Below are 26,476 nucleotides of genomic sequence, written 5' to 3'. Positions count from 1 at the left end.
TCCTTGTAATGTGGTAAGGGGCAGGCGTTATTCCCTTCTCCCTCATCGCTGCCTGCCTCAACTGATAGGGAACTTGCTGAGACACTGGAATTAAATGACAGCCAAGGTCTTAAAAAAACAAAACAAAACAAAATGGAAAAACTGAGAAAATTGAGTAATGAACCCTGTTTGTGTCCTAGTCTGGTCAGTTCCCTACTAGAGCATTCTGAGTGCTATCATCAGTTTGCCTGTCATGGTAGAAATTGGTTAATTTGGCACATCCACAGTTGGGGTGTTGGTGCTAAAGACAGACGACCTCCACACTCAAGATAGCTTGCAGTAGTTACCAAAACCTGAATCTCTCAGTGGGGGTCTACTGTGGGCAGGCCCAAGATGGAAGAAGAAGTAGAAGAGGGAGGGGCGAGAGGCCTGGAATGACAACTTTTGGGTGGAGAGGTGAGAGAGAAAGACATTCAAATGGTGGTGGTAAAAATTTCCTGTGCCAGTCCACGTCCAGGTGATTGGGAAACATTGACCAATTCTGATGGACAAAATCAAGACAGCATATGGCTGCAGATTTTAATCATCTCCCCGACAAAATCCGCCTAACGCCTGTCTTGATTGGGTGACCTGGGATACGTCATTGAACCTCACTGACCTCTGTTTTGGAAGGATGGGAGAGAGATGGGCATTTCTTCATATATAAAATATAGAAAACTTAGATTTCCAGCATTAGTATTTTATGAGTTTAAACTACTCTTAAAGTGAAGTGATGCCCTCCCTACCTTCTGCTTCCAAGTTTATCACCTAGTTAAAAAAAAAAAAATCTCTTCCTCAAACTTCTCTAGTTCTATCAATGGCAGAACATTTCTGGTAGTTACTATGATTGGAAACTTTCAGGTCAGCCTTCATTTTGATTTTTACTGTCATTTTATCATATTACTAATCTCCAAATCTACGTCGTGGTACCTCACTGCCTAGTACCATGCTGTCCAACACGGCAGCCATTTAGCCACACATGCTTGTTTAAATTGAACTAAAGTCAAAATTAAAAACTCATTCCTCAGACACACTGACTACATTTCGAATACTCAAAAGCCACATGCAGCTTGCAGCTACTATATTATTACAGATGATAGAACATTACCATCATTGCAGAAAGTTCTAATAAACAGTGCTGGCCTACAACAGTGCTGGCCTACATCATTGCAGAAAGTTCTAATAAACAGTGCTGGCCTACAACTCCTCAAACCAGCAACGAAGGCTGTCATCTATAGGCAGCCCATACGTCCAAAATTGCCTGCTACTTTCCCCAAACACTGAAGCTTAGCTGTGTCTAGGCCAGGCTCTCCTGTCTCTCCAACAAATCATGTTCATCCTTGATTCTGTGCCTGTGTGCATCAGATTTCCCATCATTGAGATAAATGAGTAGGTAAATCAACACAGTCACCTAAAGAGTAAGACTTTCTGCCATGACAAAAAGCAATGAGACAGCTAATGAAATTTGTATTCCAGCAAAATGCTCTGCTAATGAACAAGTCCAAGAAAAGGACTTTTTCCCAGAAGACTGTAATGAGCTTTGGGCTCAACAGGACTTGCTAGAGAATTAAGTGAAATGCCACTTCTCTTGGCACTTAACACCAATTTGAATCATTATTTAATTTTTTTTCACTCAAGCCCATATTTTTTCTCTTAAATAAGTTCTAATGTCATAGGAAGCAGGGACTAGCTTTTACATTCTAGTGAATCCTCTCCTATTTCACATCTCTACCCAAACAGTGAAGGCTGCAAACTGCCCTCTGCATGAGGGCCGGATGATCACTAGTGTGTTTTCTCTCAAGTGTTTTTGAGAAATTTTGAATCAGCTGACCAATCTTTAAAAATTGGAAGATTTCACATCAGAATCTACATTTTTGTTTCTTGAAAAACCAGTATATCTGGCAATCCTGGGTGAGCATTCATGCACAGCTCTATTAGCTGGAGCGGAGTGCCACCTGCCTCCTTTTTGGAAGGTATGTATTTTCCTGTTTACCACTTTTGCCCTGGTTATTTCATTCCCTTGTTCCTTGTCTGGCCCCTGTAGCTTTTGTGTTTATAATTCTTATGGAAGACACTCAATAAATGAACTGAGAATGGAAACACTGCACTCTGTAAACACAACCAGGCAGCCCTTAATGACGGTCTTAATGGGCAACATGTTTGTTTTAAGCAGCTAAAATCAAAATTCTTATTTTAACCATTAGCTGAAGACATTAACCTCACCAACTGACTTTAGCTATTTTTTTCTGGGCTTGTCAAGAACTGATAATGGATTAGGGAAATGGTTGACTAGAAGAACAAGCAGCAGCCAGCCTAAATAATCATATGCAAACAATGGAGACTCAGAACACATCACATTGTCCCATGAACACTGAGTGTTCCCTAAAAACACATGGAAACCACAGTGCTCATGCTGCTGAGTGTTGCTGGCAAATGCCCAATAAATCTGGGGCTTAATACAGAAAGCCTAAGCCTGCTAGTTAACTCTAACCCACACTGATTTCTCCTATTTTGAACACTTTATTATAGACTACTGTGTTCTAAAGTTGTTTCATGTCTTCCCTTCTCCACTCAACTGTAACTTCCTTATAAACTCCTTTGATATCCTTCTCATTGCCTAGCTTATTAGATCAGGGGTTCTTAACCTGGGGCCTAGAGATGGTTTCAGTCATAGGCAAAACCCAATGAGTCATCAAAGCTTCTTTTTAGAAGCTAGTCCTGTAGCCCTGACCTCAGGTATGTACCCTGAGGTCAGGGCTTCAGGACTAGAGAAAAAAGTAAATTTTAAGGTATTTGTAAAAGGGACAATAGTTAATGAAATGGTTGATGGCCTTGATGACACTCATCCAGTCTGTTAGCTAGCATTGTCAGGGTTTTGCCATTTGCATGTTTGAAAAAGCACAGTTATTATGCTTTCATTAAGGTCAGAGGTAAAGAACGTTAAGCTACACAGGGTCAACTCTTGCGTCATGCCGGTGGAGACTAAGTGAATAAGGAGCAAAATGGCCATTCTCTGGGGACATTAGTCCAACCGGGTACAAACACACTAATCATAATATTTAATCCACACTTCTCTACTTTGGAAGGATGCCATAAGAACCTTCCAGGTGCCTTTAAATCAAGAGTATCCTCCTTATCTGTGATTAATTTAATGACTCTCTCGTAATTGAAAATGTAGTTAATTTGACATAAACTATATCTTTATGAAGTTATGTAGGTTTGTGAAAGATGTATTTCTTTTCCAAATGTACATAAGCCATATATTTATTAATCCATGCTCAAAATATGCTGAGGAAAAGTCTCACACCTGGTTTCCAGAACGTACCATTTCCTCATTTTTGAAAATAGGGATATTTGCTTATCTCCTGCCTTTTCACAACTTTCCCATTCTCCCAGTTTTTCAAAGCCCACGCTCTGTGGTTTCTCTATTCTAATTTCAAGTTCTTTCACCTAGGAAAGGGTTCATCTGGGTTTGGGGACATATTTGCAATAGCTAATGTGACCCTTATTAGCACCTCTTCTAACTCCACCATGAACATCACCAGTGTGAGGATCTTTTTGCTTAATTGAGAAGAGTTAAATGAAATAGTTCCGCTGAGCTTTTACTTATTAGTAAAGCAACACTTTCTCTAAGTGGTCCCTTCTCACTGTGCATATCAACACCATGTTTATTGAGAACTGAAGTCCAGGCACTGTGCTGCCTTTTCGGTGCTTTTCTTACACAGAGGCTGCATACCTCCTCCTTCGTTGTTTATGTTCCTTTTAAAATCAGAGATCATCAAAAAGATCCTTAAGCCATCGTACATTAAAAAATTGTTGGTGTTTTTTTGTCCTCTTAAGTTTCCTGTATCTTCTCTTATTGGAATTATTTGCTCTCTTAATATCTGATTTTTGAGTTTTTATAACCTTCCCAACATTGCTGAGTCAAATATCCTGTTAGAGACATTAATCATACCTATAATATTATTAGAAACTTACTTTACTAAATTCTTAGGCAGGGTACACTTTTGCAAACTCTAAGATGTCACAGTCACATTCTATTACTTTAACATCACTAAAGACCTCCTATAGGTCAGAATTTGGTCAAGAACAGTGCTGCATTTGATGCTGACTGAGAAAACTCTGAGGAACTGATCTGAAGTAGCGACAGGCTGGCAAATTTAACCATCTCTGCTGGTCTCATGCTTAAATGAATTTACAAAGCATCTTGAATAAATGAGATAAGATTTGGTTTACCACCTGTGTCTGAAAATGGTATACTATTGTCTTTGGCCACATGCTTCTGAGCGCTTGAATCTTTACCTTATCCTTCCCCGACTACATCATCACTTTGGATAACACATCTTCTGTTTATATTGCTAGGTTTAGCTGAGGACAAAAGATATACCAGGAAAAAGGGCATATTTTCTCACATGAAAATGGAAGAGAAAACACATCCACAATTTGAATATGTGTAGACAGATCGGATGGCTCCTGTACTTCATGACAGAACTTCTTGCTAGCTATCCATTAAAGAGTAAAAGGCAAAAGCAAAACTTAAGTTATAATAAACCTTCAATCCACAAACCTCTCACTCCCAAGAGGGGAAGGAAGGCAAGGACTTTCAAAAGCTCAAATGCGTAGCTAGTTTAAAATCGGGAGTGGTGGCACATTTGGGAACATATATTTCCCAGTAATGTTTCTGAACATTAGCTTGGTTGCTAGAAGGCAAGAATTTATCAAAAAATGGTTAGTTTAGGTAAGATAACACTGGGAAGTCTGGATTGAGATTTTCGTGAAATGGGCTGAAGACACAGAATCTGAGAGGCTTAGAAAGGAGTAAAACAGAATTTCATCTTAAAAAAAATTTTTAAAGGTAGGGAATGTTTAAAATTTTGGTGGAAAGTAAATTAAAAGATTCACATACAAAACACAGAACACTGCACACCATAAGCACCTTCTTCTTTGAGTTAAGAAGGGTCTTCAAATAACTACCTTCTGTTAATAGTCTATATCAAGGGTCCCCAACGCCCAGTCAATGGACCGGTACAGTCTATGGCCTATTGGGAGGTGAGCAGCGGGCAAGCAAGCAAAGCTTCATCTGTATTTGCAGCTGCTCCCCAGCACTAGCATCACTACCTCAGCTCCACCTCAGATCATCAGGCATTAGATTCTCATAGGAGCACCAGTCCCTGGTGACAAAAAGGTTGGGGACTGCTGTTCTATATCATAGTAGCTGTGGTAGGCAGAAAAATGGCCTGCCAAAGATGTCCATGTCCTAATCCTTGGGACCTCTGAATATGTAATGTTATATAATGTTGTTAAGAGGAGTTAAGGTTTCAGAGGAAATTAAGGTCGATAATCAGCTGACTTTAAAATACAAGGATTATCCTGGATTATCCAGGAGGGCAGGATATAGTCACAAGAGTCCTTTAGTATCAGGCTGATACAGCCTGGGAAAGATCAGCTTTTGCTGGCTTTGAAATTGGAAGGGAATCATGACATAAGGAATGCAGGCAGCCTGGAAAAGCTAGAAAAGACAAGAAAATAGACTCTCCTCCAGAGTCTCCAGATAGGAATACAGCCCTGCTGACACCTAGATTTTGGCCCAGTGAAACTCACGTCAGACTAGTTACTTCCAGAATTGTAGGATAAAATATTTGTGCTGTGTAAGCCACTAAATTTGTGGTAATTTATTACAGCAGCAATAGCAAACTAAGGCAGCAACTGCTTTGGAGGAAAAAAAGGGCCTGTAACAAACAATATTAACATTCCAAGCAATAAAAGCATTCATTCTTTGTTCTGAGATGAAGATAAAAAATAAAATACTCACCTTTTTATAGGTTTTTTCCTCATTTTGTTTTCCAGGTGCTGCATCTCCATTTTCAGCAGCAGACGACATCTACAAGAGAAAATGTACCTATTTGAGTTTACAACTCTACCCTGAAATACAATATGCTAACAGTATTGTTAACTAGAGGATCTATTTTGGTTAATTATGTTTTTGTTGTTATTGCTGTTGTCTCTAAGAAAGGAGGAGATTTCATAGAATACTAAAAAAATCAGTGTTCCCCAATCTTTCTAAAACAAATTTCTACTTTTAAATCATTTTGGCAGGATACTTTACTTGTTATGCTACAAGAAAGAGGCTATGCAGGTCCAAGCTCATAACACGAATATAAGCTTCTTTCTACAAAGAAAAAAAATGCCTTAAAAAACACCTTCTCTGGTTTTAGATGCTTCCTATAAAAATATTTGGAAAGTACCAAAAAATATTAATCAGAACAAAAAAAACTACTCAGTTCTATTATCCTCGGGCAATTCCACGATTCAGTTTGCATATCTGCTTCTACCTTTTGTTCCACATACTTTCATACTAAAAATATTATGATACCATCTTACCCAGCATTTTCAGTGAATATTTATGTAATAAGTGTTTTCTAATATGATTATAAAAATCTCATTGTAAGAAAATTTTTCTAGTTGCAAGATACCACTGTGTAAACGTAACTGTGTATTAATACTATAGTTAATGCTAATATTGAAGGATAGTTGAGGTAGTCCAAGGGTTTTGCTTCTACGAATAATTATTTTATACCTCTATCTTTGTCTAACTTCAGTGTTTTCTTGGACTAGAGTCCTAGAAATACTAGGCCACTAAGAAATTGAAAGCTCTTACTGCATACTGCTAAATTTCTTTCTAAGAAGAATATACTCATTTACACTGCCAGCAGTGAGTAGAAACTGGCTTCATTAAGTGCTTAGCAATGACTACTGTCACTTTAATTATCTTTTCTAATTTGACAGGGGTAAGAAACCATCCCCCTAATTTAGTTTTCATCTTATAATGAAGGTTAACATAGTTTACACATCTTTTTTTTTAGCTCTTTGCATTTCTTCGAGTTTTTTATTGTTTTATCCATATATCTAATGTTTTAGTTATTGATTTTTTACCTAATATAGTTATTGATAGTAGTGGTTTCCTTATTGATTTTTATGTATTAAAGTCATTAAGCTGCTTCCAAGCACATTATTAATATTTTCCATGCTCCTGTCTCTTAATTTGTTTTAAAACTATGACACAGAAAAGTTTTACATTTTTTCTACTCAAAACTATTTGAATATCTTTGTGATTTCTTCCAATGCTTTTAGGTAAATTTTTTTTTCCATGAGGAAATATTAGATATTTAAACATATTTCTCTCACTTTTTAATAAGATTTTTGCATTTAAATTTTAATTCATCTGAATTTTTAAAACCAGTTATTTATGTGGTAAAGAATAACTTCATAATCAAGGAACCGTGATATCTAAGAGTTTTATCTCAAATCGCACGAGGAGTATTCTATATACCAAGGAGCAGTAAAACTTCCAACTTTCTTATAAGCCTTTAAAGTACATTTTAAATCTTGAGTTTTTAATAAACATAGTGTGTGTTAAACCTAAGAATTTGTCAGCTACTTCTTTGCTCTGGCAATAAAGAGCTTTTCCTCACATTGCCATGAGCTTTATGTGATAAAAACCATCTAAGAAAATTAAAGAATGGACCATGGCAAGCCGACCTCACTAGACCTATATATCACTGCCCACCAATCAACGCATTCTCTTAGATAAAGTTTCAATTCCATTTGTGTCCATTCAATCTGTCCATATTAGAACAAGAAGTTTTCAAGGACAGATGTCTCACACACTACTACTTCCCACGCTGTATCTGCTTAATTCATTTAAAGAATAATTGATTTTCCCAGTCTTTTCATAATAGTTTGGTGAGTTTAGAATAATATATTAGTGGAATGAGGATATTCCACTGAAAGGTTTTATAATATAAGACTTAGAGTATAAAGCAAACCAAAAACTTATATCGACCCTGCCCCAAAAGCTCATATTATATAATCATTTTAAGAATATATAGGTATTCATCTGATATTTGACCCTTGAGTAGGTAAAAATTTTTATAAGCTTAAAAGTTATAGAAGAGTCAAAATGAAAAAACTAATTAATTTGACTATTCAAAATTATCAATTTCTTAATATCAAAATAGATTATGAATAAACCAAAAGGCAAGTAACAAGCTGAAAAATATTAGCAATAAATGTGACAAAAGTTAATAAGTTCCAAACATTAAAAAGCTTATTTAAATTATGCAGATCCTATCCTTTCATTTATTCAATGATATCACTCCTGCAATTCTTACTTTTCTCTTTTCATCATCAATTTTTTAATCTATTTCATTTCTATCGGCATTCTGCCATTTCCTCCATCCTAAAAAATAAAAGCCTTCTCTCTCCACTCTACTTCTCCCTCACTTTCTTATTCCCCCTTACTTTTCAAAACTCCTTGAAAAACATGTCTCTGCTCTTAATCCCCAATTTCGTTTCTCATAGTCTCTTTAATGCTCTCCAGTCAGGGTTTTGCTCCCATCACTGCCTCGAAAGCATACTCATCAAGGTCAACAACCTCCATATAGCCAAATCCAAAGGCAAATTCTAAGCCCCATTTTGCCTGACCTATCAGATTATCAACACAGACTACTGTTCCCTCTTCCTTGATTCATTTTCTTCACTTTGCTTCTAGAGCCCCATGCTCTTTTGGTTTAATTATTTTTCTCTTATCTCCTTGGTCACTTCTAAGTCTCCTTAGTTGGATCCTCTTCCTTTCTTCTCAACCTCTTAATGGTGGAGTGTCCAGAGCTGGTTCTCCTCTCTATCCATATTCACTTTCTTGGGGCTCTCTACGATCCATCTGAATCTCTCTTCTGAACTCCAGACTGGCACATCTAATTGTCTTCTTAATATCTTCACTTGGATATCTAACAGATACCTCAAATTTAGCAAATCTAAAACCAAATTCCTGATATTCCCTGCCAAAGCTCTTTCACCTGCACCTTCTCCTGGCATCTCCGACCTCTTGCTTCTCAGGCCCCAAAGCTCAAAGTCCTCCTTCTTTTACACTAGTCAATGTGTCAGTGAAGCCTCTGAAAGATGTCCAGAATCCGATCACCTCCCACCACTCCTGCTACACACTCCTGGACAGGGCCGTCATCTTCTCATGCATCGATTACTTTCATGTCCTCCTAATGGGGCTTGTTGATGCCACACTTGCCCTCTGACAAGCAACTCTCACCATAGTAACCAGAGTGATCTGTCTTTAAAGATAATCAGGTTGTGTCACGATTCTTTTAAATGCCTACAATGGTGTCCCATTCTACCCAGAGTAAAAGTCAAGTCCTTACAATGGCCTGTGAGGCCCTGTGTAATGTATCCATCCTCTTCCCATTTTTTTCTGACCTCAGCTCTTCTGAGTTCCTCCCTCTCACTCCCTCTGCTTCAGATAGTTTTTACTGTTCCTTTAAGACACCAAAATGCTGCTTCATTAAGGCTTTTGCCTTAGTTATTCCCTCCGCCTGAACAGCAAAGCATAAACAGATAAACATAAACTTCTGCTTCTCTCCTTCAGGTCTTTGCTCAAATGTCAATTTTTCTTTGATGCTTAGCTTGATCATCCTATTTTAAACTGCAATCTGTTCAGCTCCTCCCGCCCCCATACTCTTAATCTCCCCTAACTTGCCTTCTTTTTTCTTTTTTATCCCCCTGCGGCACTCAGTCCAACATACTATAGAGTCTACTTATCATAGTGGGTTTTTGGTTGTTTTGATCTGCCTCTTCCTGAAGAATTTAAACTCCAAAGAGGCAAGAATTTTTTCTTCACTGATGACTTTAAACGTTTAAACTGTACCTGGCATATAGCAGGTGCTTAACAAGTATTGGTAGAACAAATGAATAAATAAACTGATACAGAGGATAATAAGATGCCATTAGATCCACAGAGGCAGCAGCTAATTCCCTCTGCCTCAGTGTTTTGTGCTTGGAACGAGAGCTGATCCCCTGGAGGAAAGTGATAAAGATGCAACTCCAGGATCTGACACCATCAATCATACTGTATGCAGGATTCTTTGAAAGGTGTCAGTGGCATGGCAACTTTAGACAGTTGGGATGGAATAAATGGCAGTATCATCAACCTCTTATGATTTCCTCCATTCATGAAAGACTTTTAGGCCATAGGTATTTCTGTAGAAATAATCTCCATGTAGGATTTAAACCATTTTTTAAAATGTGAACTGCTACTGAATATGCCACATTTTCATTTTCCTGACATAACTAGCTCTCAAACTATCTGCACATTAATTTCTAATTAAATTAAGTTTCAAAAATTATGAGTAAGGCTTCTTGATTATTTTTATCAGATGTATGATTATTCATTATTTTTCAATTATGTCAAAATTTAAAAGTCATTTTAAATTTAGAATTTTAAAGGTAATATTTGTTTTTTTCCTAAAAAAGTAAAACATCAATTTTATTTTAAAAAATATACAGAAGAAAATGAAACTATATCATTTAATCCAACTACTCAGAAATAATAATTGTTACTATTTGGCTATTTTACCATTTGACCTTGTTCGAATTTCTTTTTTTAAACAAAACTAGAATCATACATTATATACAATTTTGTGTTTGCCTTTTTCACTTAACTTTATATCATAAACATTCTTCTGCATCACTAAATATTAATTAGAATCAATTTCTAATATATGGATAATTCTATCATAAAAAGGCATCACAATTCATTATTTATTAATGGACATTCAGGATGCTTATTTTTCAGTTACAAATAAAACTGTACTCTGTGTTCTTATATTTCCAACAGCATGTCCAATTAGAGCTGCCATAGATTTCTAGAACAATGACTACTGAGTAAAATATCATACCTACCTTATAACTTTACCAGCATCAAGTATTTTCATTTAAAATTGAACAAATAAAACACTTTGCCAATTTAACTTCTGGCAAAAAAATATTATTTTTTGCATTTATATGACTAATAGCAAGGAGGAACATTTTTTTGTCATGTTTATTGGGTTCTTTATATTTCTTTAGAGAACTGTCTGTATAAAGCTTTAGTCCATTTCTATATCAGGGTATGTCTGTGTCTCCAATTTAGTATGAACTAATGATAATAAAGAAGAGCAGGATTTTCTTTAACCTTCAACTGTTTAGTAGGGTCAATGGAATGAAGACTTCCCTAAAGAATCCCTAAGACTTTGCACCTTCAAAAGCAACTCTGAAGGGTGCTTGAATAAACAACCTTAATGAGGGGTTGACTAATTGGCATAAATGAAGGACAGATGATGAAGTGGTCTTTTTTATTATTTTGTAAATCATCCCTGACTGGACAGTAGGGAAGAGGAGGAGAGAAGTAGGTAAACTGCTGTTTCTTAAAAAACAATTCCCTTTAAGCAGCATAAAACAGATAATAATAATAGAGGGAGGTCATGAAATGTCACTTGGATTCAAAGGTTTTTTTCTGTAGGGTGATGTTTAACAAAGGACACAGGAACCTATTAACCAGGACACCCATGTGGGAGAGGCAAATAAGATATTTAGGGATGTACTGGTAAACTGCAAATGGCTACTCAAATGGTTACAATGGTAATTACTCTTTGTTCCTAGTCTTGCTATGTTCCTGAGCCAGTTAATGTGCATCGTTTGTACCTATGAAGCCAAAGTAACTATGGATTAAAAACATTGTTTTCAAAAACATTATAATCATATATCTATGTACACATAAAAAGAAGCAGAAAAATTCACAGAAATACTGGTGATTATCTGTGGATCATGGGATTATGAATGCTTTGGGTTTTCATTTTATATATGGTACACTCTCCTTGTATTCTGTAGTGAGCACTGCTACATTTAGAAATAAGGGGAATGCTAGTGCTATTCAAAGATTTAACCACACATAGTAATTAATATCAGCGACCACATCTCCTAGGTTCTGCCTCTTTTGGCATACTGACATCCACAAAATTTCCTGTTTCTGTTTGCTTGTTGCTTATTTTAAATTTGATAATGTCAAGGTTAAAGGTCATGAGCTAGATATATGATTTAGAATATTTGTAAATAAGTATAAAATGAAAGAGGTAAGGACTCTATAATGAGTAAGTTGATATTAATTCAAAATATAGACTGTATTTCCTTACCTTAGTAAATGAAATTGCAAGTCATCTGTAATTGGTCGTAATGGGTGGCCTATTCATTGTTGAGACTGTTTTCGTTCCCAGGTTCCTGTGAAAATAGAAATCACTGCTCATTATTTATTTATACGTCCACCTTATCTCTGAAAAAGGATCAGAGGAGGCTACAGAGATACATACAATGCAATTGGTTAAAACTAAAATGAAGGAGGGAGTGTGTGTGAGGGGGAAAGGAAAGAGGGGAAGAACAAGAAGAAGCCAGCAGAATGAGCTATGCATAGAATGTAAACCCTGTCAATTTCCAGTTTCACTTTGAGATCTCGAGTGGTCACAGTGAACGAAGTTACCTAAATGCCCAACGTCTATAAGATAAAAGCAAACCAGTTGCTCAAAGGAACCACAGATATCGGAGGATTGATGCTGAAGCACAAACTTCTCCTGTGGGTTTCATAAAGGAGACCCCAGGTAATGTGCAGACAATTTTTCAATATTATCCCTGTGGTAAATCCACTGTGATTTTCATGAGGGTTGTCTAGATGACACAACTTCCAAGAACAGTTCAAGAAACCTCTTTTTCTATAATTACGTTTTTATACAGAAGAGATACCTGCTCACGGTAGCCAATTTTAAAAGTGCTAAGACGTATAAAGTAAAAATGAATAAGGACCTATCTGTATCTTCCCTCCTGAGATAACCAATGTTCACAGTTTGTTGTATATCCTTCTAAAATCTTCCCTATGCTTGTTTACACACACACACACACACACACATATTTATTTCTGCTTACTCTTACTGATAAGGTTCAGACTTTTTCAAATGTATATAGTTATTTCCTTTTAAGTAACTGTAATATGTTCCACAAGATATATATACCATTGTTTAATCAACCACACCCTGTGGATGAGCTCTCCGACTGTTTCTCGGTTTCACTACCATAACCAGACCGGGAATAAACGGCCTCATTCAAACATCTTTAAAGTTCTAGTACTTTCATTTCTGTGGGAAAGAACAGAATCCTGGAAATTGGGCCAAACTGATAAGCGCATTACCTATTTGAAAAACCACTGCTGCATTCCTTTGTACAAAAAGGCTGAAGTGATCAGTCCAACGGTGCATGGGAAACACCTGCTTACTGACATACTTATCAGCACTGGATGTTCGCCATCTTTAAAATGTTTGCCAACTTGATGGGCAGATTGTGACATCTCAGTCATTTTAATTCTCGTTCCCTGATCACTAATGGGATTTATCCTTTTCACTGGTTTACCAGTGATTTATATTTCCAGTTCACGCCCTCTGCATATTTTATACCACACTGTTTATCTTTTTTCTTTTATAATCAATTTGTTAGTGTGCCAGTATATTAAACACTAACTCTGACATATGAATTGCAAGCTACTATTAATCTTTTGGCTTTGTTTATGTTATCTTGTCATGTAGATTTTTTTTTTATATTTATTTAGTCAACCTGCTAATTTTTCCTTTATGGATTATAGATTTACTATCTTACTTGGGAGAGTGTCCCCCAACCTGATATTATACATGTATTCTACTATATTTTCTTCTAACACCTGTATAGCTCCATTTTAAACATTAGATCTTTATTCTAAATGGCTAACCTCAGCTTCCCCCCACTGGACAGCTAATTGACCCGATATCGTTTACTTTATAATCTACTCCTTACTTGAAAGACACACTACCTTTAGCATGTATTATGTTTTCCTATATACTGCAATCTATTTCTGGACAATCTGCTATGTCCCAAAGGCTTACTTAGTGATTCCTGAGCTAATATTATATTGTCTTAGATGTAGTAATATAATATGATAGTATACTTTGATATCTGCTGGTGCAGGTTCCCCATACCGTTTTTCTTCCAAATTTAGCAATTTTCTTGTATTTATGTTTTTATATGGACTTTAAAATCTTATTGATTGATCTGACCACATGGTCCCCCTCCAAGGTGAGATTCTGACTGAAATTATATTCAATTTATATGTTAATTTTGGAAATATTGATCTTTTGGGAATGTTGAATTTTCTTATTCAAAATAGGTATAGTTCTGTATTTCTACAAATGTTACATCTTTTACCACCATCTTATCTTTTGTATTTGTCTTATGTCTTATTAAATTCATTTCCAGATATTTTAGTTTTTCACTCTTTAAAATAGGGATTTTTCTGTTTGCATGTCTAACCAGTTATTAATTCGCAGAAAGAGAAATGATTGGGTTTCATCTATTATCTTGCACTCGTCTATTTTACCAAACCTACTTACAGTATTTTAAAAGATGTTAAGTAGAATCTCAATCACATCACCTACAATATTTATATAGCTTATTTCTATGTCTTTTCATATTGCATTCACAAGCTTCTAAAACAATGTTGTATAACAGCAGTTGAATAATACCACTTAGAATCTTACAGTAGTCGCCATCAAACAAAATACTTTTGTTTGTTTGGTAGCATAGTAGATTCTCTTTGTTATATTGTAATTTAATTTTTTAATTAGAAAAATCTACTGAATTATTTCAAATGCATTTCCATATAAGTTGATACAATCATACATTCTTCTTTATGCTGTTGTGTCAATATGTAACATTGATTTTTATAATGCAAAATCATCCTTTTATTTCTAGGATAAACCCTAACTTGGATTTGATTTGCTACCATTTTTAAAAGTGTATTTTCATGATTAAAATTGATCCACTGTTGTCCAACACATCTTTATCAGCCTTTGGTATTAGGCATATATACTTTTCAAAAAATTAGAAGACTTTCTCTATATGTACTCAAATTTTTGTTTTACAATTATCCATATTTTGGAATTATGACCTCTCTTTGGATTGAATTTTAGTAATTTACATATTTTTTAGAAAATCAGTTTCCTTTAAATTTTTGAAAGTGTTGCCATAAAGTTGCTCATCATATTCCCTTACTGAATTCTTATAATCCTTTTGAGATCTGACTCATATCTTTTTCCCCATCCTTGATGTATTTGTGTGTGTGTGTGTGTGTGTGTGTGTGATTCTATATATGTGTGTACATATATATATTCTTAATGTGTATATAATATATATACATTTTCATTAGTCATATTTTCTCTATTATTTGTTTTGTGGCCATTTCCATTGATTTTAGCTTTTTTTTTTTTTAATCCTCCCCTCCCCACTTCTATCTGACCTACAGATGTTGCTGACTCTTCTTAAGGACTGGATTTCTGAAGGTGGGGTGTCTCCTCCCACACACTCAAGGCACACACCCAGGGGGCCTGGCGCTCCCAAGGGGCCTAGTGCACCTGGGGTATGGGCCTTGGCTCAGCTGGGGCTCAAACCCAGGACCTTCTGAGTGTAAAGCCGACGTGCTAATCACTACTCTATGGAACCACCTCTAATTTTAGCTTTTACTGTTAATATCTTCTTTCTTTTGCTTTATTTTTTAAAAAGTCTTAGATGCAATACTTAGTTTTCATTCTTAAAAAAAAAAGTACCCAAAGCATTTAGACTATAAAGTATTCCTGAGTAAATTAACCTTTTCCCCATAAGTTTTGATGTAAAGTGTTTTGTTTAATCAATTTTGAAAAAAAATTGTCATTTTGAATTTGATCTTCAATTTGATCCAGGAATTATCTAAAAGAGAGTTTCATAATTTCAAGTATTTACAGATTAATTATTATTTTTTTTCCTTGCCAATTCTTGTTTTGTCACACTGGGATCACAAAATGGAATGAATAAAACAATTTTTTTTCTCCCCGAATGTATCAAGTTTTTTCCTATGGCCATAAAAATAGATATTTTGTAAATATTCCATAGACATGAAAGAAAAATGCACATTTTCTGTTCACAGGGTACAAAAGTACTATATTATCACCACTCTATAGCATTGTCTACTTTGTCAAATTATGAAAAAAATTAAAATTCCCTAATGTGATTATAGTTTTATCAAATTCTACTGCATTTCTTTTTAGGTTTTGCCTTAAAATAGTTACAATGTTATGAATTATACTCTTTACCCTTAAAAGTACCTTTTATTATTTAATAATTTTGGTCTTGGGTTCCGTTTTAGTTGATGCTAACACCTCCACTTCTGCTTTCCTTTTATTTGCATGTGCTTGGCATATCCTTGTCCGTTTATTTATCTTCAACTTTTTTAGCTGTCATTTTATTTTAGCTATGTTCTTTACAAATAGCTTAAAAGTGGATTTTTTGTTTTGTTATTGGCAATAAGAGTCTTTGTCATTTGAAAGGGAACTTCAACAAGTTCACATCTATTGAGGGAAGATTACATTTAGTTTGCTTCTACCACATCTATTTACTATTTACTACATTTATTGCTATCACATTTATTTTATTCATACCTTCTTTGCTGGATTAATCAATTTATAATGCCATTTTCCTCCCAGGAATTATTTTATTCTACACATATTTGCTCAGTTATCTATTTTTAAATCATTTTAAAAATCTATATTTTTCTGTTAAATAAAATGACTGCATGCCATCCCCACGACCCAGAACCCACACATTCTCCCCTCAGCCTACTGTGGTGGACACTGAGGTGCACCACCCAGATCTCCCTTCCAGGAGGGAAAGTTGCTCATCACTGAAGGCATGGTCAGCAAACACCTCCAGCTGTCAGCTCTAAGGGTCTGCCTCTGCAGAGAGCCACCTCGCCCCAGCTCACGACCTCCCTAGGGCAGCCTATGTACTTTGACTGAATGATGGGGCAGCTCCCCACTAAGCTGGCCCAGGATTTGTGGGTCCTGCATGGGAGTTTGCCTTCTCCCTCTGCTTGCCCAACTGTGCTTCCTCCCTCCTCCTTTCACAGGTTGTATCAGCCTTCAAACTCCATGGCTTAAAATGACAGAAATTTATTCTCACAGCTCTGAAGCTAAAAGTCCAAAATCAAGAAGTCAGCAGGGTGATGCTTCCCCTGGATCTCTGCATAGAATTCTTCCTTGCCTCTTTCTAGTTTCTGGTGGCTATCGATCCTTGGCATTCCTTGGCTTGCAGTTGCACCACTACAATTCCTGCCTCTGTCATCACAGAGTTCTCTTGGTATGTCACTGTCTTCACATGGCATTTTCTTCTTAAAAGGACACCAGTCGTATCAGATTAGGACTCACCCTAATGGCCTTATCCTAACCCGATTATATCTGCAAAGACTTTATTTCCACATAAGGTCTCATTCACAGGTGGAGTAGGATTAGGACTTCAACATATCTTTTGGCAGGACACAATTCAATTCATAATACAAGTGTTGACCCCCTAATAAACATCTTGTACCCCAAAACTCTGTCCCAGTGCCTCCTTCCAGACAGCCCAACCCATGACATCTCTTTTTCTTCCTTATTCACAAGAGGAAATATTTGAAAAATTTTTACTCTCACTGACTGCTCCACTCGAAACTAAATATCTCTTCTTAGTAGACATGGCTCTGCTGTTTCAAGAAATATTAATTACAATTTATAGTTTATAGTCACACTGTCATCATGTATTTAGACTTGAACATAGTTTTTACAAGGTTCATGGCTCATGATTGTTTCTTCGGCTTTTCATCTTCCCCTATTCCAACACCTGTGTTCTGATTCAATTTTCATTTGGTTCGAACCCTTCTCAAGTAGTTTCCTCAGAAGTGGCACATGGATGGTCCAGTCTGAGTCACTCCATGTCTGAGTCATATACGAGGAGAAAAGAAAAATGTCTTTCTTTTCTCCTCGTATATGACTTGATCTCTTGGCCAGTACAGGAGTCTTGGCTCACAGTCCTTTCCTTTCATCTCTCTATTAATACGGTGATGCAGTCTTCTTGTTTCCTGGCTTACAGATGAATAGTCTCATGCCAGTCTGACGCTCCTGTCCTGGTAACTTATAGGTTTTCTGTCTAGAAACTTATGAAAAGTTTCTCTTTTAATACACAGTTCAAAAATTCCATAACGAGAGATGTGTCTTTATTCATTAATCCTGCCCAGTAAAGGAAAACTGACAAGAAGCTATTGCATGGAGATCTGATGAGTTGACTTAAACTATGAATAATATTTAGGCTATCCAGATGAGGAATGAACAGAATGCATATCCCTCAGGCAATCCTCCATGAATATTGTTTCTCATAACCAACTTTTGATAAGAATTGGACGATAGAGCACTCAAAATTATAGTATCTGGCAAGAGCCTGGAATGTAGAAATTCTAGTGGCCAAGTAAGGGCATAATCATAAGACTCAGGTCTTCTTAGGAAATGTATAAATATGTAACCTTACACGAGACTCTCAGTATGTACTTATTTTCTTAAATTATTTCTGACATTAAACAGAGCCAACTTATGGTGTCATATGGTTAGACTGTTGAGCCACAAGTTCAGCTAACATTACTACATGCCAAGAAATAATATATTGTTTTTACTATTTGATTGCTTTTCTATCTTTTCTGGTATTTAGTATTTGGATTTTGTTAGCTTCAGGAATAAGTAACTTACTCTATTTCATAGCTTTCTACATTTCTATGCTTTCGTTCAATTTGAGGGAAGGAGAGGTATTATCATTTGTCAAACGACTATGTGTGAGATGCTGTCACATACATGATCTCATTTAATTCTGCAAATAATCTTTTCTCCAATTTAGTTTGACTCTGGAGATTTTTGAAGAGTTTATAGAGATCACTACAAAGCAGCCAGGAACTACTAAAGCCTCTTAATTAAGTGTAGGAGTGAAGCTGTGACTTGGGATAATTTGCCTGCGGTCAAGTCAAGTAAGTCAAGAGGTGGTAGGGTTGAGATTTGATCCAGAGTTGTCTGACTCTTTCCACCACACCACATGCTCTCTCCTAGTTATTTGACAAAATAATCAGAAGACTGTCAAATAAATATTGCACTGCATTTTTAAATTTGTAAATGCAATTGAAAGGTTAGCCAACAATATTAATTTATATAATTCTTTCATGTAAAACTTGTGCCACATCAGTCAGTCTCAACCTAGAAGGCATTTCTAAATTTATAAGGTGGTAGAGGAGCTTCTAAAAACTTTACAGTTACCAAAAGTTTTAGATATATTACATCTGGGGGCTATATTAGAACTACTCAGCAGCAACTCTTTCAACTTCTAATTCCCCAGCTAGGGCCACAGAAGATGGTATTTTTAATTTGTCATAGATGAGCTTGTTCCTCATGCAAGGCCAAATAAGGAGGAAAACCACTAATTACCTAATTATCCAGGTAAGTAGGCCAACCTGTAGATGAAAGAGGTGAGGGACACTGGCCATGAGTTCTTGCTGATCTTCCCATAAAAACAAACACTTCATGAAACACTGATGAAGCAAAGCAACAAAGACTCATGGGAAGAATATTGGAATAGGCCTCTGAATATTTACGTTTTATGTCTATCTCTGCTAACTAACTCTCTGCGACTTTGAGCTCCCATCCACTTCTCATCTAACATGAATTTTGCCGATTCTATTAGACAGTGCTTATTGTTTGGTGCCATTGCCAAGTGGCTCAGGTAGAGCCTCACTTCAGATCTTCCTCGGAATGAAGAGACTCATTAATTATTTGATCGTTACGAGTGCAACTGGCCCTATGGGAATTGATCATTCACAAGACAGCCATATTCAAATGTTCATGCCATTCAGGCTACGCATGGTAACATTTCCTAGAACATTTCCCAACAGAGAAAGCAATTAAAAAATAATTTTGGCCTTGGTTATAGCTGCAAGTTAATATTAATCATTTTTGTTTACGTTATGCTCTTTTGAGTTTGTTTTCATTATCTGCCAGCAAATTAATTCACTTTTTCATTCATTCAACAAACATTTATTTAGCATTACATGCCAGGCAGTGAGCTTGACCCTAGAGCCATAAAGGCAGAGACAGAGCCTAGTCTTCAAAGAAGTCACATCAACAGGAGAGACAGATGTGGAGACGGCTACAATATAATGTGACATGTACTTTACTCTGGGTTCTTGGAGAATTGCCCAAGTCAGCCTGTGGAGATCATGGAAAACTTCATTCATGAGGAACACTGAAAATGGACTTAGAGTTTTCCCAGGACACAAGGTTGAGAGGTAGTAGATGAGAAGAATGCCAGATAGCATGGCTGCTTGCTTAAACAAAGACCCAGCAGCATGAAGGAGTATATTTAACATATTTTCATGTGTGTACTCTGAGATCATGCATCTTGCAATTTAAAGATTTAGCCAGAAGCAGCCAAGGTTTAGAATATTATTTAAAGGGTTACGAACAGATCTCCGGATTGCTCATTTCATCTATGATCATAAATTCCAGTGTGTCATTTGCCTGAATAAAAACATATTTGTGAAAACTTATATAAGTTCATGAAAACCTAGAAAGCCATTCTTAGGAAATGTCAGCCTTGTAAACAGTTTTGCTCGGGAGGTAAGGATTATTGCAGTCCTTCTTTCAGTGTATGTAACGAAAAGTTTGACGCTCTTTTTTAATGGTTTTGGCAATAAACAACAACAACAAAACAGTAGGAAAAATCAAAGCCTTAAAAATGTGATGGGTTGTTTTCCAAGGCTTAAATAGAAACAACAATAATATGCCGAACTGTAACAACCCTTGATGTAATTTCCAAAGTATAAATGCCTGTATTTTTCAGATCAGAAAAAAAATTGTTATATTAAGAAATCATAGGCTCAGATTTATTCCTTTCAAATGTTTGCATAAACTCTCAATGAAATGCAGAAAATATGCATGTTAAATATTTGCACAGTGGAGGACACGTATACACACATATGTTTAGACACATGGTAGGTTACACATTTATACGCTCAGGAGCTATAAGAATAGAACCACAGTGCTCTTATATTCAACATAAAGCCCCCCCATTCTTACTGATTAAAGTAATTTAAATGAGGTTTTGTTTCATGTATCTAATATTTATATAACCAAGCCATTGCCCAAACCAATTCTAAAGGATGGCACCTGCTCGCTATGAATCCAAATGGAGACCAATCAAAACAAATTGCAGGGCTCTTATATTCTCTCATAAAGCACATTCATCAACTCACAGAATGGCTCTCACAAAGTGAATAAGCAGAATAGCTATAAATGGCGATGACAAAAGGCTCAGCATAAATGAACCACTTGTAATTCATTTTCCCCACAAAGGTTGTGCTAAAAGAATTCATAAGTCTTTGCCAACCAAGCCTTCAGTGCAAACATTAGACAGAAGAAAGTAGCCCATGAAAACAACTGTGAGGGATGTGCTGCTTTCAGACCAGTGTGTTAACGCAACAACCTTTTCCTGAAAACACTATTATTGCACAATCCTCTCCTGCCTTGATTTTCATTGTAAATACACGAAGACATAGCACGTGTTTATGTGTGTTTGGTGGTAGTACTGGAAGGTGGAAGAAGAATACTGAAAGTCAGGAGAGTAGATACATAAACGGCCATTACTGGGCTTCCATTTGGCGTGCAGGAAAAGAATATGTGAAGACTTAACAAATGTTACTCTGTATCTCTTCCCAGAGACATCGCGGATAATCACTAAATATCTCACAAAGTTGGGCCTTTTGCCCCTATATAATGCTTAATTTTTTTTTTTTCTAGATTTTACTAGACATTTGATATCAGGTAGATTTCACAATATTTTCTTTTTACTACATTGTAAAATTTCTCATTTTTCAAATTTTCCAGATTATGCTTTCTGTCCACATTTTACTTCTATGCTGTTTCTCTCTCTCTCTCTCTCTCTTTTTTTTCTCTAAGAGTATATGCCTCAGGAATTACTCAATTATTACAATAATAGTTGTGTAAACCATACACAAATTAAAACCAGTTTACGACTGGTAGAAAAATGTTTGGACTCAGAAGCAAATAACCAAAACCTATTTGTTTTTGCTCTTGCAGCAGTTTACACAGCACTTCTAGGCCTCTTTCATCTTCTTTTGAGAAAGCCAAAGTAACACAGATCTCCTACGGGCCCTGAATATAAAGGATAGCTGGTAGTTTACCCCAAAGAACTTTCTCTGAACCAGCTGTCGGCACAGCTGTGTGTCTGTGGGGAAGTCTGAAAAAAAACAGAAGGCGAGTTAGGTAGGAGTGTAAAAGAAGTGCACTGCCTAGAAAGGATGCAAAGAAGAGAAAAAGACTGAGGAGAAAAATATAGTCCCACCAAAAATTTCTATAGTTCTGGACTAATAACTTTAATTGCCAAAACATAATAAATGTAGTTTCAAATGAGGCACAAGTATAGATGTCTAGATAGAGCGAAAGAGTAATGAGATGACCACTTACGACATACCCTCATATGCCATGAGGTATTCATTCCTTTACCGAAGGATTTATTCCAGCACTCCTCTGTGTAAGGTATTTTGGGCCTACAACTACGAATAAGATGGCCCCTGTCATCAAGGCTCTTAAAAGAGAAGGCGTTGCCTCTAAGAAGTATTCAATTATCACAGTCAGAGGACTTACATGGAACGTTTTCAAAGATGCAATAAAAAGTTTAACAGTTTTTTTTTTTTAAACCAAGGTTAAGAGATCAAAATCAGCTATTAATCACTGATATTAAATTTCCCAAGTGTCTGATACATGCTTGGCTGTGTACAGGTTTGAGACATACAAGGAAGAGAGCAATTTTCCATGCACCAACAATTTAACTGCAGAATCAAGATTAAAAGGGGTCGTTCAGAGGAAAAGGACGTGACAAAGCTAAGGGATGGGTGAGATGTCAGGGTGGAAGGGAAGAGCAGAAGTGCACAAGGAGTGACTGGTGTGTCTGGGAAAGATAGACCTGGTGAGAGAGGAAGATTATTCTGACCTAATAATGGGAGATCAAGTTGGGAGACAGAGATTAGTGCCAGGTTAGATGGCCTTGAGAGCCAACTACAGATAAGACAAATTAGGGAACATCTGCTGAAGGCTTTTGAGTAGGAAGGCAATAAGATTTTAAAAAATAATATTGCTTAAGAGGAACAAGATGAAATGGCAAGGGAAGATCAGATTTAACCCATTTCCCGTTTAGAAAAAAAAGTACAGCTTGCTGCCAGAGTTAATTTAATTTTACATAAACATGCTCTTTGAGGCTGAAGCAAATCTGACTTGTTTTCAACGGGAAAATAAAATATAAAAACTGTTCTTGGAGTTATTTCTAAACAGAACTTATCTCTAATCCAAATGTGACAGAAATGTAAACATAAATCGGATTCATCAAATGAATCTTCGGCTAGTAACTGTTCGAGAATGATGTTAACATCACACGTAGGAATGCTAAGTTTTCTAGGAGTTGACATTTTTCAGTGGTCAAGAAATACTATATTTTTAAGTGGAAATACCACTACTAAAAACAGAATGCTATAAGTAGAATGATGTCATTGGTTTCCAAAGACTCAGTATACTAGAGCAATGTGAAAATAATAATAAAAGTGAGATATTTCATGGCAAACTTTGGGGGTAAGGTTAGGACTGTAACATGTGAGTTATCGCACGGTAAATGCCACAGCTGCAAGCACTGCCAGCAAGTCTTCTCGAGGCAAACGGGAAATGGGTTGAAGAATATATTTAGCAGCTGCTGCAGTGATCATGTGCTAAGAACCTAGAAGACCAGGGTCAGGCCGGACGCTGAGAGCAAGGAGAACTGTATGGTGTTGACAACAAAACCCTACTCAGAACCTGGGCACTGACTAGGTCTGAGGGAATATGGGGCTATGTCCAAGAAGACTAAGTTTTCAAGCTTCACTAACTACACAAGACCAACTGGTGGTGCCCTGGAGGTGCTTCTTGCCTTGAAATGAACTAAGGAGGGACAAGTGACCGAGGCTAAACCACTAGATTATCTACACTGAGAGCTTTTCCACAATACAGGGACTGAGTGGGTCAAGAGTATTGGCTTTGGACTTGGCATGTTGGGTAGAGCTGGGAACAAGCAAAATCATAGGAGAGTGTATGTAAAAACTGTATAGTTTAATCAGATGGTGGAAAGACACACAAAGCCCCATGTTTACAGGCAGACAGAGATATACTACTGTCTGACAACTTTCTAGCTCTGTGAATCTAGCCATACTCTCTAGCTAGCAGCTGAGTTCTGGGAAGTCCCTTGTATTTTAATAATACATTCACCATTCACTTGAGCTCTTCTCAGGGGTTCTAATCCTTACAGCCAAACTCTCTTTGATTTAGACATAAAATATACTGTCAGCAAACTGCTATAGGCTTAGCAGAGGTCATCATCCTATCCTTTACCCACCACCCTCTCTTCAGAGCCACACCCTAATGGGAGATGTGGTCACAATGTGGTGATCACGGCATCAACTCTGGAGTTAAACTCCCCAGCTTCACCAGTTGTGTGACCTCAAGCCACTTATCTATGTGCCTCCATTCCTCATCTGAGAAATGGGAAAACAGGGCAGTTGTGAGGGGTGAGAAATACATAAAGTAGTTACGGTGTCTCTGGCACACAGTATACACTCTGTAAATTTAGCATTATTGTCATCACCATCATCATCAGTATAATCATCATCAGCTCCTCTCACAAGAGCACTGCGAGACAGAGCAGATCCTGTCACTGTTCTGCTTCCAAACTTCTGTGGCTATGGAGGAGATCTATAGCATGCAAGGCCCTGCATAGCCTGCGCTCACCAGTCTGCTGCAGCAGCTCATTCCTCCCTCACTGAGGTGGAAGGTGGCTTTCTACATACTGCTTCCTGCACCTCACATGCTCCCCCTTAAGCCTCGCGAGAGAGCACTCTTCCACAGTGTGGCCGGTTCTCGGATGGCCTTGTGCCTGTACTCAGGGTTTGTTCTACTTGAAACAGCCTCTCCACGACTATGTGTATCAGTCAAGTGTCTCTCCTCTCTGAGGACGTCCTTGATTCCTTCCACCTTGGAAGAACACAGTGCTTTCTTGGCTGTGCTCTCATAACCCTCCATCAACCACTCATACCTTGGTGTTTACATAACCCCAGACTGCATATCGCTTATTCCTATTAACAATAATTATTATAGCTAATACCTATGGAGCAGTTCTTTGTGCCAGGCATTGTTATAAAAATATTACATGAATTAACTCACTTAATTCTCCTAATAACTCTAAGTAACAGGTTTCTGTTATTAACCTCATTTTACAGGTGAGAAAACTGAGGGACACAGCAGTTAAATACATTGCTCAAGTTCACATGGTTAGTAAGTGGCAGAACCAGCATGTGAGTACACAGGCTGCCCGGTTCCAGAGTGGGGCTCTTAACCAGTCTGTGAACACTGCCTATTCTAGGACTTTGCTTATTCCCTTAAGTCTCCTACCGGACAATCTCTGCATCTTGCCTCCTGCTTCACAGAAGGATGAATGGTTCCTTCATTTGATGCCTCTCCCAACTGTGAACTCATGTGCTGATTTCCATCCCCCTCTCTCCTTTTCTCTAATGCACAGCTAATGTGTGTTCTTTATTCTCTCCAACACACACTTGTCTGGTGCCCTCTCTCCATCACTTATCGTTTCACCTGGATCTTCCCCTCTTTCACCTGGCTCTTTACCTTGAAAAATGTGTGCGTGTTAACTCTTTCCTGATACCTCTCTTTCACCCTGATGCTCCCTTCTGGCTGCAACCTTGTCTCACTCCCCTTACACTCAAGGTCAAGCCCTCCAAAGACTAGCCTCCACTTCTGGCCTTCATTTTCTCCTCCCTCTCCCATCCCCCAACATTTGCTTCTGGACACAGAGCAATCGGCCTATCCCACAACCACCCCAAGTTCAAAAGTGGACTCCTATTGGCTTTGCCCGCACACTTTCATTCATTATCTTCCTGGATTCTCTGCAGTATTTACCTGAGAGTACCCTGCACACAGTGGGCACTAACATCTTTGTTGAACCGACAATAACCAGTCCTCCTTCTCCTGAGAGTATCTCTCTACCTGGCTACCCTGCAGGGCCAACACTGTCATCCACCTATCCGAAATCCATTTCCGCATATTCTCGATTAATGGAAGCCTGAATTTGTTCGGGGAGGCAATGTGCCCACTTAAAACAAGGAAAAAGAAACTTGTGTTTACAGATATTCTAGACATGAGATAGACATTCATATCCAGGGAATCTTGTTAAAGAGGCAAACTCAGATGGCCTGGGCATTTCTGCCACTTGTCATTTGGTCTTTACCTTTTCTTCCTTGTATGGTAGAATTGAGAGTGAGAATAAACAAGGATTCCGTCCATACCTGGTTTTCCCTTCCTGACATCCCTGGCTCTCCCCTACCTCTCTGAACATGGCAGGCTCCCTTTTCCTTGGCTGCTTCTAAAATATTCATGTTCCTCGTGGTCTTCTGTATTCTTTCCTTCTCATTCCTTTTGAATAATCTCTTCTACTTCTAAAGGGTTAACTGCAACCTATTTGTGATGGCTCCCAAATAACTCTCGAGTGCAGGTCTCTTTCTTGAGCTCTAGATCTACATTTTCAATCACTTCCATGGTTCCTATAGTGCCTTACTAACACTATGTTCCAAGTGCAGTTT

The 26,476-nt window shown here is 37.3% G+C and overlaps 1 protein-coding gene across 7 annotated transcripts in view; it reads right to left on the bottom strand.

Annotated features, from left to right (window-relative positions):
• The window catches only part of PIP5K1B (phosphatidylinositol-4-phosphate 5-kinase type 1 beta), a 285,086-nt gene that overhangs the window by 170,211 nt on the left and 88,399 nt on the right, over positions 1–26,476 (bottom strand). For 6 of the 7 annotated variants that reach the window (XM_015594528.2, XM_006918403.3, XM_015594530.2 and 3 more), the window contains 2 exons: positions 12,033–12,117; positions 5,831–5,899 (listed from right to left, as the gene is read on the bottom strand). In XM_015594528.2, the coding sequence (XP_015450014.1) occupies positions 5,831–5,899 (69 nt within the window). In that variant the 5' untranslated portion in view covers positions 12,033–12,117. Of the gene's footprint in view, positions 1–5,830; positions 5,900–12,032; positions 12,136–26,476 lie in introns of all 7 variants that reach the window. The other variant, XM_015594529.2, reaches the window with a different exon arrangement.

This window comes from Pteropus alecto, unplaced genomic scaffold (assembly GCF_000325575.1).
Source record: "Pteropus alecto unplaced genomic scaffold, ASM32557v1 scaffold95, whole genome shotgun sequence".
Taxonomy (NCBI): domain Eukaryota; kingdom Metazoa; phylum Chordata; class Mammalia; order Chiroptera; family Pteropodidae; genus Pteropus; species Pteropus alecto.
The sequence above is the reverse complement of the archived record's forward strand: the minus strand, read 5'-3'. Positions and strand labels throughout refer to the sequence as shown.